The sequence below is a fragment of the Alosa alosa genome, chromosome 22 (genome assembly GCF_017589495.1).
Source record: "Alosa alosa isolate M-15738 ecotype Scorff River chromosome 22, AALO_Geno_1.1, whole genome shotgun sequence".
NCBI classification, from domain to species: Eukaryota; Metazoa; Chordata; class Actinopteri; order Clupeiformes; family Clupeidae; genus Alosa; species Alosa alosa.
In genome coordinates this window covers 25193002-25209446 of record NC_063210.1, presented here as the reverse complement: position 1 = coordinate 25209446, position 16445 = coordinate 25193002, and the positions used below count along the sequence as shown (strand labels likewise).

Below are 16445 nucleotides of genomic sequence, written 5' to 3'. Positions count from 1 at the left end.
TATCTTCACCACTACCCTGTTCACCGAGTTCACCACTATCGTCGGGGTGGTCGTCTATGATAACGGGAGGTCCTCCAGTAGGTGCTCGTGCTTCCATGGCGGTTTCAGTTGTGCGTCCTCCTCCTTTAGCAACAAACAAGCGCTGAAATAGAGCGCGCAGTGTGCGTAATGCAATCCAGGAGCAGTGATTCGCCAAACCTCCCTTATTGCAGTCGAACACATTTCTTCTCATTTTATGTTTTAGTAACGAGTAACGAAGATGCTTAGTGGAAATATAACGGAGTAAAAGTATACATTTTATCTAGGAAATGTAGTGGAGTAAAAGTGAAAGTTGGCATAAATTTAAATAGCGAAGTAAAGTACAGATACGTCAAATTTCTACTTAAGCACAGTAACGAAGTATTTGTACTCCGTTACATTACAACACTGTACTCAAGTAAATGTACTCCGTTACTGTCCGGCTCTGCTCCTAACTCACTAAAACCTACTTACTGTAGGCTGCGCAAACCACAGGCCTTTTTTTTGGGCAAGCCTGCATTCGAGGCAGGCCTTCTGTTGAAGAATTTTATATAAATCCTGCGCTAACAGTAATCCTCCTACCCCCCGCTACCACAGCTGTGGATAGTGTGGCATGCTCACGCTTTATGTCTCCTTCTTGCAAACTAGGCCTATCGCCCCAACCATTTCGCCTTCAAAAATAACAACTTGCCAGATATGCCTTCATATCTTTGGGCTTCATTCAGCATTTTGTTCTTCCACTGGAAATTACTCTTCTACATTTGCTGCCTGCTGCATCCTTTCTGTTTGTATTGTTTAGAAAACGTTTGACATCTTGAGTTAATGCATTAAACATTGTTTGCTGGTAACCAGCCACAAATAGCCTACAGATTCTTGCGTGCGTACATTCTCTATTCTCTCCAAAATATGCCCGTTCTATAGGCTGGCCAAGTGCGTAATTTTGCGGCATAAAGCTGATGTATTTGTTTATTGTACAAAAAAAATAAAAATAACCTGTCAAGCAGTCAATTGACTACATTGCAGTCAATAAGTAGGGCAAATTAATATACGAAACCAAAACGTGGGTCATAGTTGTCTAAGCTTCTGCTGTGAGGCCAAACCCATGAACAAAGACGCATTGATATCTGCAATAGAGTTTTTTTGGCGAAACAAACTCACAGCCGAACGTTGCAATAAATACATAGACCATCTGGACAAAGTCATCTAGCACTGAAGGGAGAGGCAACTGGCATGTGATCTTCCCACGGGCCAATGGATGTACAAGTTTTCTCCTGTGCCTACAATATTTAATCCAGTGTTTTGTCATGTTGCAAAATGCTATTCGTTTTAACGAATTTTTATGATAGTATGAAGTACTTTTTGTATAGGCTACTATCTCAATTGCTTTATACTCAATACCAATGGCTATTGCATCTGTCTATTGAAAGTGAGAATGTGGCAAGTGATCTACTGGATAGGCTTCATAAAATAAAATAAACAGATTGCTAATGGCCTACAAGCTGATCTTTTTTTATGCCAATCTCAGGCCATGTCCCTGGGTAAAAAAAAATCCAGCGAAAGCTAAATTCTTTGTCCAGGTGTGCCCTTATAAAGGTTAAGCAGAGTTGTGCATGTTTGGAGAAGAGTGGAGAAAATTAGAATGAGAATTCTTTCATCAATTCTGTGGTGGTGTCTTTTACTTAAGGGGCATATTTATTGAAGTAATCAAAAAGTAATCCTAAAGTAATCAGATTATGTTACATGTTTTTGGTAATCCAACTGATTATGTTACTGATTACAAAAATTGCCATGTAATTTTTAGTCAGTAATGGATTACATTTCAAAGTAATCTGACCCAACCCTGACGGTAGGCTAGTATAATAACGATAACATTGAGCGGTTAGCTCCAACGTCCGTTTTCCCAGTTATCTCAAATAACCTATTCCATTATGATTTACCCAACTTAAGAAGCACAAAAAGGAAAGGAAAATAGTTCAGATGCCTACCTGGCGAGAAGACTGGAGAATAATATAATATATCTTAATAATAGCAGTACGAAGCACAGCAGAGCTATTGCCTACTTCCTGTGTTGACTCTTGTTGAACTAACTTCAACAGCTGCACAGTAACGTACTGTATATACCACAAGTGACGTGAGTATACTGTATCTCTCGTGCCAGGTAGGAAAGAGAGGAAAGGATAGGACAAAATGTCATGAGCCCTCTCACTCCACCGGGTTACCACCTTAATTGGTTTCCACTATCTTCCACTCTGCTCACCACTCTCTCTACTCAGCCTAACTGGCTCCACCTGTCCCTGCTCTGCTCCCCTCTAATTACTCTGCCAGCTGCGGCTGCATTACCCACTAACCTCTCCCAGTATTTAAAAGCCTGTCTTTCAGCTCTCCCTTTGTCAGATCGTCTGCATAGCTCACACCCGGAACCTGTTTGCTCGCGCTTCTGGCTCACTCTTGTTTTGTGACCCCCGGACCTGCCTGAATCTTGGATACTCTTCTGCCCCAGAAAACCAGACCTGCTTTCTGCCGTAACGACTCCTGACTACTCTTCGATCCGGTAACTCTGACCAGCCTTCTGCCTTGCTACTACGAATTTGGATCTCCCTTGAACTGTACTTCTGCCTTGTTTCATCCGCCCCACGTTGTGTCTGTGTTCCCCCAGGACTTCCGGACCACCACCACCCGGCGTCATAGGGGCCGCGCGCTGCCACTGGGGGGACACAGACCCAGCACATTGGACGGAATCCCCTGTTATTCCCAGTAACCCTGGAGCCTTCACTCCCCCTACTTCCCTTTTCCCTTAAGTTTAATAAACTTTCTGGTGTGACGCAATTGTGGTCCTCTGTCGCCTGTCTGAACCCGTGACAGTACGATCTGACCATCATGGACTCAGCCATTTTTCCCCGACATGGAAACCGGCGAACCTGAGCAACCCACCGCCATGCAAATCCTGGAACACACTGAGAGAGGGCTAGCCCGCATGAGCGGCGACATCACCTCCCTGCTTCAGGTCGGCCCACCAACAGTATCAACAGTTCCAGCAGCACCAGCAGCAGCAACAACAACTCGCCATGATCATCCAACTCCTCACCAACCTTACCCCAGCCACTCCGCCCACCGGCCCAGTTCCAGGCAGTCTGCCCACCAGCCCTGCCCCGAGGTTACCTGCCCCTCGGTCATTGCAGCCGCTGCTCCGAACCCAAGATTGGAAACCCCGAGCGGTTCCAACGGCGATTCAACCCAGGTCGGCCATTCCTGACTAGCTGCCGACTTCAGTTCTCCTTTGCAGCCAAGGACCTTCGCCCGCGGAAGGGCTAAAGTTGGGTATGCCATCACTCACCTGACAGACCAGCCTCGGCGCTCTGGGGAACAGCAGAGTTCAGACGTCAAACCCGCATGTGCAACCTTGACCTGTTTGCTGAGGGAGATGCTGAAGGTGTTTGACCTGGATTCACCAACCGCAGAGGCGCCTCGTTGAACTGTTCAGTATTCGACAAGGCAGGTGCAGTAGCATAGACCATTCCATCGACTTCCGAACCCTGGCAAGGCGAAGTTCTTGGAACACACCATCGTTGGTGGGCCAGCGTTCTTCCATAGCTTGGCCCACTATATCAAGGGGCAGTTTGGTCTCCCATGAACTGCCTTCCACTCTTGATGAAGCTATGCGACTGACTGTCGGGATCGACAGAAGGATACAGACCGATGGAGTGGGAGAGGGGGGCGCCAAGGTCCACCAACTACCGACGGAGAGATCCGACTGGGCTCCTGTCATCTACTGCCACTCACCCAAGTCAGCTTGACCAGTCTGAGCCCGCGGAGGGTGGGCGAGCCTCTCTCCCTCCTGCAGAGCGCCAGCATGCCGCTTCACCTCAAACCTCTGCCTCTATTGTGGAGGTGATGGACATCGAGTGTGGTAACCTGCCCTTTAAAAGCCGAAGCTCACCGGGCATATGGGGGAGTCGGTTGAGCTCAATGACCATCCAGTCCCTCCGACCGCAAACCCCTGCTGCAAGTTCACCTCCGCCTCTCCTGACTCAACTCACACCCTGGCTGCTCTGGTGGATTCTGGCGTCAAACCAACACATAATGGACATCAAGCTGGCCGCGCCAACTGGGACTGGAGAACCACCGTTTGACACCTCCTATTCCTGCCCAGGCACTGGGCGGACACTTACTGGGATCGGTCACTCATGTCCACGCCCGGTCTCCGATGGGTCTGTCCGGAAACCATCAAGAAACTATCCAGTTTCACCTGCTCCCCTCTCCAGGCCAACCCCTCATCCTGGGTTACCCATGGCTCGCCCGCACAACCCTCCCAGCCTCGACTGGGTGAGCCGGTGATCCCAAGGAGTGGGGGAGAGGACTGCCACCGAACCCTGCCTGCTTGCTGCCACACCACCCCTCGGCCAGTACCCACTAACTCAGCTCCTGACCTCTCCAATGTCCCATAATGCTACCATGGTCTCAGAGAAGTGTTTAACAAAGCAAGAGCCACATCTCTGCCCCCTCACCGACCCGATGCGACTGTGCCATGCGACCTCCTCCCTGGAACAAAAGCCCTCCAAAGGGCGTCTTTATTCGTTGTCTGCTCCTGAAAGAAAGTCCATGGAGGGACTACATCAACGACTCTCTGTCCATGCGGGATTAATCCGTCCATCTTCATCTCCTGCTGGTGCTGGCTTCTTCTTTGTGGGGAAGAAGGATCTGTATCTTAAGCCCTGCATCGACTACAGGGGACTCCAACGACATCACAGTGAAACCGTTACCCTCTGCCTCTGCTCACCTCTGCCTTTGAGTTGCTCCAGGAGCCTGTTTTACCAAGTTGGATCTCAAAAACGCTTACCACCTAGTGCGGATCCGGGAGGGAGATGAATGGAAAACCGCATTCAATACACCAGCAGGCCACTACAGTATCTGGTTATGCCTTTGGCCTCACCAATGCTCCTGCTGTGTTCCAGGCTCTGAGTAAAATGATGTGCTGCAGGGACATGTTAAAACAAGTTTGTCTTGTTTACCTGGATGACATCTTAATCTACTCCAGAAACCTGTCTGAACACACACCCGCCATGTCCAGCCCCGTCCTTCATGGCCTCCTGGAGGAGATTCCTCTCACGCCAAGGCAGAGAAATGTGAGGTTTTCTCGCGTCAAGACAGTGGCCTTCCTGGGGTACATAGTGGCAGAGGAGGGTCTCCCAAATGGATCCTGCCAAGACCATCAGCCAGGTGCTTCATGGCCAGTTCCGAGAACAGAAAGAAGCTGCAACAGTTTTCTGGGGTTTGCTACTTCTATAGAAAGTTTATCCGGAACTACAGTACCATTTGCTGCCCCTCTCACTGCTCTAACCAGCACCAAGCAACCCTTCCACACCTGGACCCCAGCAGCCGACAAAAGCCTTCCAGTACCCTCAAGGTAGGTTCACCTCCGCCTCTCTGACCCAACTCACACCCTGGCTGCTCTTGGTGGATTCTGGCCAAGCCAACATAATGGACATCAAGCTGGCACGCCAACTGGGACTGGAGAACCACCGCTTGACACCTCTCCTATTCCTGCCCGGCACTGGACGGACACTTTACTGATCGGGTCACTATGTCAATGGCCCCGGTCTCGATGGGTCTGTCCGAAACCATCAAGAAACTATCCAGTTTCACCTGCTCCCCTCTCCAGGCCAACCCTCATCCTGGGTTGGCCATGGCTCCCGCACAACCCTCAGCCTCCGACTGGGTGACCGGGTGATCAGGGAGTGGGGAGAGGACTGCCACCGGTCCTGCCTGCTTGCTGCCAAGACTACCCCTCAGCCCAGTACCCACTAACTCCGCCTCTGACCTCTCCAATGTCCCATAATGCTACCATGGTCTCAGAGAAGTGTTTAACAAAGCAAGAGCCACATCTCTGCCCCCTCACCGACCCGTGCGACTGTGCCATCGACCTCCTCCCTGAACAGCCCCTCTCCAAAGGGCCGCCTTTATTCGTTGTCTGCTCCTGAAAGAAAGTCCATGGAGGACTACATCAACGACTCTCTGTCCGCAGGATTAATCCAGATCATCTTCATCTCCTGCTGGTGCTGGCTTCTTCTTTGTGGGGAAGAAGGACGGATCTCTTAGCCCCTGCATCACTACAGGGGACTCCTCGCTAAACCACATCACAGTGAAAACCTTACCCTCTGCCTCTGCTCACCTCTGCCTTTGAGTTGCTCCAGGGAGCCACTGTTTTACCAAGTTGGATCTCAGAAACGCTTACCACCTAGTGCGGATCCCGAGGGAGATGAATGGAAAACCGCATTCAATACACCAACAGGCCACTACAGCATCTGGTTATGCCTTTGGCCTCACCAATGCCCTGCTGTGTTCCAGGCTCCTAGTGAATGATGTGCTGCGGGACATGTTAAACAAGTTTGTCTTAGTTTACCTGGATGACATCTTAATCTACTCCAGAAACCTGTCTGAACACACCCGCCATGTCCAGCTAGTCCTTCATCGCCTCCTGGAGAATTCCCCTACGCCAAGGCAGAGAAATGTGAGTTTCACGCCAAGACAGTGGCCTTCCTGGGGTACATAGTGGCAGAGGGGAGGTCTCCAAATGGATCCTGCCAAGATATCAGCAGTCACTTCATGGCCAGTTCGGGAGAACAGAAAGAAGCTGCAACAGTTTCTGGGGTTTGCTAACTTCTATAGAAAGTTTATCCCGAACTACAGTACCATTGCTGCCCCTCTCACTGCTCCTAACCAGCACCAAGCAACCCTTTCACCTGGACCCCAGCAGCCACAAAGCCTTCAGTACCCTCAAGGTAAGGTTCACCTCCGGGCCCCATCCTCCAGATGCCTGATGTGGACCGGCAATTCATTGTGGAGGTGGGCGCCTGGGATGTGGGAGTTGGTGCTGTGATTTCTCAGTGGGCTGGGAGGATAGAAGCTCCATCCCTGCCTTTTTCACGCCGGTTGTCCCCTCTGAGTGCACTACGACATGGGGAACCGAGAGCTGCTGGCTGTGAAGCTTGCCTTGGAGGAGGGCGCCACTGGCTGGAGGGGTCCACCATTCCATTTCTCGCTTGGACCGATCATAAGAACTTGGAGTACATCCGCGACGGGCCAAACGGTTGAACTCCAGGCAGTCCCGCTAAACCCCTGTTCTTCACCAGGTTTAATTTCATACCGGCCTGGATCACGCAACCAAGCCAGACGCCCTCCGGCCAATTCCAGAAGGATGACACCCCTCCAAGGATCCTGTGTCAATTCTGCCCCCTGCATCAGCAGCTCTGACCTGGGCTGTTGAGGAACAGGTGCTGGAAGCTCTCCGTGACCAGCCAGGTCCCAGCTTGCCCAGCTGACGCCTTTTTGTCCCCCAAAACCTGAGGTCCCAGGTCATTCAGTGGGGACATGACTCCCACCTAGCTTGTCACCCTGGCTCCACCCTCGCACTTACAACCCAAGCTCCCAGAGGTTCTGGTGGCCCTCTCTGAGAAGGGATGTACGGGAATTGGCCCAAGCCTGCCCCATCTGCAACCAACACAAGTCGTCCTGCCAGCCCCCAGCCCGATTGCTGCAGCCCCTGCCTGTGCCCAGGCGTCCCTGGTCTCACATCAGCCCTTGACTTTGTCACGGGGCTGCCCCCTTCAAGTGGCATGACCGTCATTCTCACCATAGTTGACCGATTCAGCAAGATGGCACTTCCCCTCCCCAAGCTCCCAACCGCCAAGGAGCCGCCCAGGTGGTCCTGGAACACGTCTTCGGATCCACGGACTGCCAAAGGATGTAGTTTCTGACCGTGGCCCACAATTCTCCTCCGCCTTTTGGAAGGAGTTCTGTCACCTGCTGGGAGCCACAGTCAGTCTGACTTCGGATTCCATCCCCAATCCAATGGGCAGTCAGAGCGGGCAAATCAGGAGCTCGAGAAGGCACTGCGATGCATGACCTCACGCAACCCCCACTCCTGGTCGCAGCAATTGACATGGGTGGAGTAATGCACACAATTCTCTGACCTGCTCTGCCATCGGTATGTCCCCTTCCAATGTGTTTATGGATACCAGCCTCCTCTATTTGCCAGCCAGGAAGGGAGGTTACTTGCCCATCTGCACTTGCTTTTGCCCGTCGATGTCGCCCGCACCTGGTCACAAGCCCGAGCCACACTCCTCAGATCCGTTGCCAGCTACACTACCGGGGCCACCCCGTCGAGAATTCCTGCTCCCCACCTACCATGTTGGTCAAAGGGTGTGGTTGTCATCGAAGAACCTGCCACTCAGGGTGTGGAGTCGCAAAAGCTGGCACCTCGGTTCCTTGGCCCATTCCCTATCAGAAGAGTGATTAGCCCAACTGCTGTCCGGCCCAACTGCCTAATTCCATGAGGGTGCACCCCACTTTCCATGTGTCTAAGATTAAGCCCATTCATGAGAGTCCGCTGGTCCCTGCTGCGCCTTGTCCCCTCCTCCACGGCTCGGGCCGATGGTGGTCTGGTTTACACTGTCCGCCTGCTTCCGGTCCAGGCGGAGGGGTAGGGTCTCCAGTACCTCATTGACTGGGAGGGCTATGGACCTGAGGAAAGGACCTGGGTGCCAGCTAGTCGGATTGTGGATAGGACTCTCATCACCGCCCTTCCACCAACGGCATCCTGATCAACCTGCAATCTGTAGGGGCAGCCCCAGAGGGGTCCCCTAACCGTCCCTGCCCGCCCAGCTTCCCGTCCCTGTGCCTGACCCTGACCCTGTCTCTGAACCTGTACTCTGTAGGGGCCGCCCCAGAGGGGGTCCCTGACCGTCCCTGCCAGCTCGGCTTCCTGTCCTGTGCCTGACCCTGTCTGGGACCTGTCCCATCTCCTCACCCACGACCCTCCGGCTTCCTCGAGGATGAGGGCGTTCACTCGGACCGTTCGGGAGGAGTTCTAGCCCTCCTCTGGCTCCCCTCCGCCCGGCGTGGGTGTTGCTCTTGGGACTTCTGGGGGCCGCCCCTTGGGGGTTCTGTCATGAGCCCTCTCACTCCACGGAGGTTACCACCTTAATTGGTTTCCACTATCTTCCACTCTGCTCACCACTCTCTCTACTCAGCCTAACTAGCTCCACCTGTCCCTGCTCTGCTCCGCTCTAATTACTCTGCCAGCTGCTGCTGCATTACCCACTAACCTCTCCCAGTATTTAAAGCCCTGTCTTTCAGCTCTCCTTTGTCAGATCGCCTGCATAGCTCACACCGAACCTGTTTGCTTTCAGCTTCTGGCTCACTCTTGTTTTGTGACCCCGGACCTGCCTGAATCTTGGATACTCTTCTGCCCCAGAAAACCAGACCTGCTTTCTGCCGTAACGACTCCTGACTACTCTTCGATCCCCGTAACTCTGACCAGCCTTCTGCCTTGCTACTCACAATTTGGATCTCCCTTGAACTGTACTTCTGCCTTGTTTCATCCGCCCCGTTGTGTCTGTGTTCCCCCAGGACTTCGGACCACCCACCACCGGCGCTATAGGGACGATCGCTGCCACTGGGGACACAGACCAGCACATTGGACGGAATCCCTGTTATTCCCAGTAACCCCTGGAGCCTTCCTCCTCCCTACTTCCCTTTTCCCTTAAGTTTAATAAACTTTCTGGTGTGACACAATTGTGGTCCTCTGGTCGTCTGTCTGAACCGTGACACAAAAAGGAAACAGTGATCGAAATATAATATATATTAACCTATGGACATATATAATTATAATAAATAGGCAAAGGACTCTGACTTAAATATTTGGGTGGGTTACATCCTCCCCCCACGTAAAATATGACGTCCTCGTCATTTCAATTCAAAAGTGATTGCAATAATCCTAAGATTTGGTTCTGTAGTGAAACAAGAAAGTCATATATCATGACTTATATCATGAGGTTATTTTTGATAGTTTTCGTGTTATTCTTAGTCCCTTTTAACGTTACTGCTTCCAAGTCGGCTGATGTTGTTAACGTTGGTCCATTGGGAGCTTGCAATGGCTAACCTTAGCTTTTGCCCTGGACTAACATCCTTCCATCCATCCGTGAGCGGTGATGCACTTCAGCTGGACCTATGCTACTCTGTGAAAGATCTACCGCGGCCGCCGAGCTGCTGCAGACCTGCGAGCTGCCATCTGCCTTGCCTGGAGTCTGGATTGTGCAGGCTAGCTTCTAGCTGCTAACGTTTGAAACTACGTTGAAGAACTGCAATCTCTCGGAGCATCAAACTGTCGCTGTCATAAGTCCACCGAGTTGCTGATCTGCAAGATCGCCCACGAATTCAGACTAGGGATCGACCGATATATCGGCCGGCTGATATATCGGGCCGATATTTACGGTTTTTACGTGTATCGGCATCGGCCGATAAGCGGCTGCATTCGCCGATAGTTTTTTCCCCCGCATTATTTACATACAGGCGTCCACAGGCAGCTCTGTGTTGCTGGAGACACTGCAATTCACGTGCAGACTGCCCCTACCCCACAAGCAGAGTGCTGAAAGCCTGCTCTTCAAGACAACAGTAAACTTTAAACTTTCAAAGCATCTTTAACTGTTTGACTTAGCTGAAATATTGCCATACACTTTGAAGGTGGAAGCAAGTTTGTGGGTCCAAATGGAAAACGAGAATAATAGATAGATAGGTACTTTATTTAATGCTTAATGCCTCTTCTATAAAACTGCTTGCCATTGTATTTAGGGAGCTGCAAATAGCTAAGTTGTAGGCTATCCGTATGCATGCGGTAGCGGTAGCTGTTACTTAACACTGGTCAATCATATGATTAAGTAATGCCGACGTTGTTCCGTGATATTTGTGGGAGTTTTATTCAGCGACCACCTGGCTGAGTTTTGGACGCGGCGGTGGTGTGTGTCTCCTCCCCTCTCCCCTTCAAGCTACGGGAGTTGCCATCGCGAGTGATATCAGAGCTTTAATAATGAGAGACGTGTTATATGTAGTTGACTATTAATTTGTGTTAACGTTTACCATGTACCAGACATACCGTGTATGCCTTACTTGTTTAGAGCCGTTTGCTAACCTTATCATTATCAATCCAGTTCAATGGTGGTTCGTCAGCTACCAAACAGAAGTTTGTCTGTGCATCTGGTCTGTCTCACTCAGTGGGACACACGCATCACATCACAGCGAATTGAGACTTATAACATTTGTGTAATTATGTGTCATTTGTATGATGTAAATTGAGGGAGCAAAATAAAAGCAGTATCGGCTCCAAATATCGGCTCAAGAAAATCGGCAGCCTGTATCGGTCATCGGCTAAGGCTGATGGAAAAAAATCGGTATCGGTATCGGCACTAAAAAATCCATATCGGTCGATCCCTACTTCAGACAGTTATGCCAGAGAGGGTTAAAGCGGAGCATCAAGGATCTTTGGTTATGCTTCCAGTGATCTAGACTGCAGTCTAACTGTAACAAGTAGGGCCTACTAACGTCACTTACTGAAGGCCTGTTAACGTCAAATCCTCCGGGTTGGTCTGAAGACACAGCTGTAGCGACGCCATATCATTGCCATTGGACTGAGTTGGACTAAGTTAACACGGACTTTTTTATTTTAATTTCTTATTTATTTATTTATTTTATTACTTGTTAATTTTTGTTTGTTGTCTGTCTTGTATGTCTACCGTTAGGTGTCTCGGGTACGCTGGCGATTACGCCGCTCCATCAGGCATCTTTTGTAAATTTGTTTGTTTGTCTTGATGTCACGGGAACGCTGGCGAATACGCCGCTCCGTCCAGCATCTTTTGTCTTATGCGTAAATGTCTAGTGTGTAAAGCGATCTTGGGTGCTTTGAAAGGCGCTATGTAACAAATAAAATGTATTATTATTTGGTATATTCATTTTAACATCATAAATAAACATAATGTTGTAATTTATAAAAAATGTACAACAGAATAAAACATATTTTCTTTATTTCTCTACTTTTCTCTTCCCAAAAACATAACTGCACTGACTAAGGGCCTAATCACTCTGCAAGTGTGAAGACTAGGGTTGCAAAGGGGCGGAAAATTTCCGGTAAATTTCCGGAAACTTACCATGGGAAGTTAAGCTGGGGAATTTTGAAAATATTCCAAATTGGAAACTTTCATGGAATTAAAGGAAATTATGGGAATTTACGGGAATTAACTGGGAATTTTGGTTAATTCATACAAACTGTTTCATATACAAACATTTTGTTTCGTAATAAGCAATATGATTTGTATGTTCAGTATTTTAAGCCAGCTTAGCATACAAAGCTAGCTAGCATGCCAGCCCGAAATCCCATTCTCTGCCTATGGTTTACTAGCGTGCTAAACTAGCAACACTGAACTGCCCAAGATACACCACACCACACCACTCAACAACAAAATCCGATTGGTTGGAACATTTTTTCACCATAGGTTTCCTTTATGTCTAGCAGCCTATGCCGATTGCTGTGTGCATGTGATTGACATATGTGCAGGGTAGAAATTCGACTGAAATTGCATTAAATCAGGTTGTTTTAACTAATATTAAGCTGCAAGATGGGGTTTTGTCCATTACATTTAAGTTCCCTGTTATAGACTAACTTGCCATATTAAACATTCCCAGTTTATTCCCATTAATTCCCGTTTATTTCTGTTAATTCCCATATATTCCCGTTAATTCCCACGGCCCTCCGTGTCGAGGTTTCCAAGTGCAAGTGTTTGGAATCACTGCTCCACAGAAGGGAGTGGATCTAAACGCCCACATGTGACCAGAAGTATAGGCCATCACTTCTGGACTCTTGGGATTAGAAGAGTATTTTAAGGTATTAATGTTGCTGTCGCTGTGTGAAGTGTGTGTCGCTGCCCTCTTTGCTGTCCTCCTGATCTGAATGCACTGGCTGATCTCCCATAGAGATGAATGGGAATACTAGTCCATCACTGTTCTCTAGAAGTCTTGTCAGACTGAGCTGTTATAAATGTGATGATGTTATTAAAGTCAACTCAACAAGCGGCCATGTCTGTTAGTCACAGTAGGCTACTCACTCTCATACAGTAGATGTGTAGGCTACACATTAAAGCCCATTTTCTGGTAACACAGTGCTTCTTCATTAGATTAGCGAAGATTAAAATAAAGACGCACACACACAGACACACACACACAGATAGACAAAGGAAAAATATCAGAAAACACACTCTTATTTATTGCATATGATCAGGTTACTTACTTTTGATCCCTTGAGGGAAATTTGGTCTCTGCATTTATCATAAAGCTGGGAATATGATCTAATGATCATGGTAAAGTAAAATGTTAGTGATTTGTTGACATTATATAATTAACAATACATATTAAATAACATTACAAACATAATCTCCACATAACATTGTAATATATTAAAATGTAGCCTACACAATAAAAATATTTTCTTTGTTTCTTTCCAGTGTCTTTATGCTGTGTACCCTGATACAGAACTGCATTGACGATCAACATGACATGCAATCAACAATCATAAATAAATCAGTTGAAATATAGTTTCAGCTTGAAAGCAAATATATTATTATTATAGAAAATAAAGTACTAGGGTAATGAAAATAAAGTCTTTGCTGAGGTTGTGTCTCTCAGTGGGGGTGTGGCTGGCCGTGAACCCTGAATCTGTAGACGCAGGAGTACTCAGGGTTACCCCAGTTACTGAGAACCCTCAACTGCGCCGCACCATACACATCCTTCACAGAGTCCTGAGAGAGAGAGAGAGAGTTAACTATCGAAGAGATGTTGTTGGGCTGCAGTAATAAAGATGGAGAAAAGTTTGCAGGCTTCTGATGATGTCTCACCAGCAGCTCAAAGGTCTGGATGGGCTCGCCATCAGAGTCATACGTAAATCTACCCAGGAACTTCCCTTCCTCCTGCTCATCAAAGCCACTCAGGCCCTGGGAGAGGACATGGAAGCAGACAACACACACACACACACAAGCATGCACACACACACACACAGACACACACAAGCAGGCAGGCACACACACACACAGACACACACACACGGACACGCACAGGCAAACACACACACACAAGTAAGCAGACCCACACACACACAAACACAAACCATTAACTAAACAAATATGCATAGGCCCTCTCTTTAGAAAGTTATACTTTCTCATTGCCATAGTGTAAAGTTTAAAGCTTTTGAGACTCACGTAAACGGCGAACTCTCGCGGGGCGCTGTCGATGTGACCGGTGGGGGAGAGGCTCTTGGGGATGTGCTCCAAGGTGACGTGTGTGATGTGCACGGGGAGGGACAGGGTGATGGTGAGGAACCCCTCACTGCCTTTAAACGCCCAGCACTTCCCAGGATGCATCTCAGGCTGACACACACACACACACATGCACAGAGATACAGTGGGTGACGTTTGTGTGTGTGTGGGGGGTATGTGCAAGTGTGTGTGTGTGTGTTCATTAATAGGTGTATTACCTGTATAACAGTGCGTGGAAGCATACCACAGTGGCATCCCAAACAGGCTGTAACACGGAGACCTGGTGCGGTATGTTTCTGAGCTACGGGACCTAATCACAGTAGCACCTACACGCACACGCACGCACACACGCATGTACACGCACACGCACGCACGCATGTACGCACACACACACACACAAAGACATACAATAGGACAACACCTAAGCACACGGATTATACATACACACACACAATGTACATATGCCATCAAACACTTGAATTTCCCTTTGAGGATCAATAAAGTATCTATCTATCTATCTAAACACACACACACACACACTATATGGGGATCTTTACCTAAAGACTCCAGAGCGTAGTCAGCCATGCCAGTTCCATCTGCTTTATAGAGGCACAATGCTCTCTGAACAATCTCATGGACATCCTGACACACACACACACACACACAATAAATAACCCACATATTTTAATGTGTTAGCTGATACTACTGAATAATTTTAGACCTTCCCAAGATGGCCACTCACCTTGACCATGATGGCACCAAGTCCCTCCTTCTGCAGGCTCTCTCCCACAGTCCTCCACATGTCACTGCCTTCCTTGTGTGCTACTTCAGTCAAATGCCTGAGCAACCTCTTCTCCAGAGCCTCCAGCGCCCCCTGCAGTTCAGGACGGCCCAGAGCTCTCTCTTCAGCCAATCACTGAGCTCCTTCTTCAGCTAATTAGAACAGGAAAAAGAGGGGTTAAGTCATTATTGCCATGCCTTTGATGTTTCCTTGTACCAAATTATGATTGTGTATGTGAGTGTGCGATATTGACACCTGAGCATTGGTGTATTCTTGGGCATCCAGCCGTTGTTCCACGTTGCGCTGGACAGTTCTGAGGTACGACACACTGTCTTTGAGTTCAGTGACCTTTTTGGCCACACCAACAGTCACCCAAGCCTGCGGGTCAAGGTCGTTGCTGAGGAGACAAGGTCATGAGGACAGGACATAGACGAGCAGTGTTTCAGATGTTACACAAAGGAAAACACTGAGGCACTCCTCCACTCCTGAGCAATTCCTCAGGAAGGAATTGCTGTGAGTTCAATCATGCAGGTCATAATGTTTGTATTACAGAAGGTGACACATTCATATATTATACCGTATGTTCACCATGTTTATTATACCGTATGTTCACACACACACACACACCAGACACACACACACACACAGATAATTTGGCATTGTTTTTGCCAAACTCACTTTTTGCCACATCCTTAAAAGGAGTCATTTCTGCACTCAGAATCTAAGGAAAAGAAAGACCAAAAGGTGCATTAACACGTTCCACCACTCCTTTTGCATTCCAGACTCAGTTTGTTGTGCTGTTCACCAGAGATCCTCACCTCAGACATGTGTCTGTGTCTCTCCATCCTTCTGCAGAAGGCCGATCTCTCGCTACATGAGGATGAGAAGGAGGCTCAATGTAGTGCTCTGGTGTGACTTTGGATCATTAAGCTATCCATTATATATCACTAATATCACTATCACGTTAGATCGAGATTTACACACACACACACACACACCTTAACATCATCCAGTTCTCGAGTCCAGCTGTCCTTCCATCTGGCCTCTCCTTGGTTGATGCGGTCCAGGACTTCCTTACGGAACACGTTGAAATCCGTCACGATCCTTGGGTCCTGAGAGAGGTGAGAGCAGGGTACCATAACCAGAAACCTACACACACACACACACACACACAGACACACACACACAGACACACGCACACACACAGACACACACACACACACACACACAAACACACACGCACACACACACAAACACACACACATTCACCAATTGCAATGATCTCGTTTCATACCCAGGAATTGACACCATATGTGGTTGGTTCAGTTTTTAGGCATGTACATAATATCTAATGCTGTAGAATGCTACATTCACTTGGCCTTCCCAACGTTCGGAGGTCTGATATTTCTGTATAACAGACCGTTGCTATGTATAACAGACCAAGGTCGAGGAAAATGGGTTTTGTGCCTCTGATTTACGTCTTTCATATCATCCGCAAGTAGTCCAGTCAC

At 48.5% G+C, this 16445-nt stretch overlaps 2 protein-coding genes across 5 annotated transcripts in view; both read right to left on the bottom strand.

Annotated features, from left to right (window-relative positions):
• Positions 1 to 13085: 13085 nt before the first annotated feature.
• Positions 13086 to 15333, bottom strand: LOC125287766 (SUN domain-containing protein 1-like). The gene is made up of 7 exons (XM_048233788.1): positions 15190 to 15333; positions 14896 to 15086; positions 14711 to 14795; positions 14372 to 14479; positions 14097 to 14264; positions 13737 to 13832; positions 13086 to 13640 (listed from the first exon to the last, which is right to left on the bottom strand). The coding sequence occupies exons 4-7, from the start codon at positions 14393 to 14395 to the stop codon at positions 13524 to 13526; spliced, it is 405 nt and encodes a 134-aa protein (XP_048089745.1). The 5' UTR covers positions 14396 to 14479; positions 14711 to 14795; positions 14896 to 15086; positions 15190 to 15333; the 3' UTR covers positions 13086 to 13523.
• A 285-nt stretch (positions 15334 to 15618) lies between these two features.
• The window catches only part of LOC125287761, a 59561-nt gene continuing 58734 nt past the window's right edge, over positions 15619 to 16445 (bottom strand). For 3 of the 4 annotated variants that reach the window (XM_048233783.1, XM_048233784.1, XM_048233781.1), the window contains exon 8: positions 15946 to 16083. In XM_048233783.1, the coding sequence (XP_048089740.1) occupies positions 16031 to 16083 (53 nt within the window). In that variant the 3' untranslated portion in view covers positions 15946 to 16030. Of the gene's footprint in view, positions 15656 to 15752; positions 15805 to 15932; positions 16084 to 16445 lie in introns of those variants that run through there. The other variant, XM_048233782.1, reaches the window with a different exon arrangement.

What these genes read in the sequence shown, in the direction of transcription:
- LOC125287766 (XM_048233788.1), bottom strand. Translation starts at nt 14,395, where the DNA reads ATGCTTCCACGCACTGTTATACAG. An exon ending in TTCCACGCACTGTTATACAG is followed by an intron (nt 14,265 to 14,371) that starts GTAATACACCTA and finishes TGTGTGTGTCAG; the next exon opens with CCTGAGATGCATCCTGGGAA. An exon ending in TCCAGACCTTTGAGCTGCTG is followed by an intron (nt 13,641 to 13,736) that starts GTGAGACATCAT and finishes TCTCTCTCTCAG; the next exon opens with GACTCTGTGAAGGATGTGTA.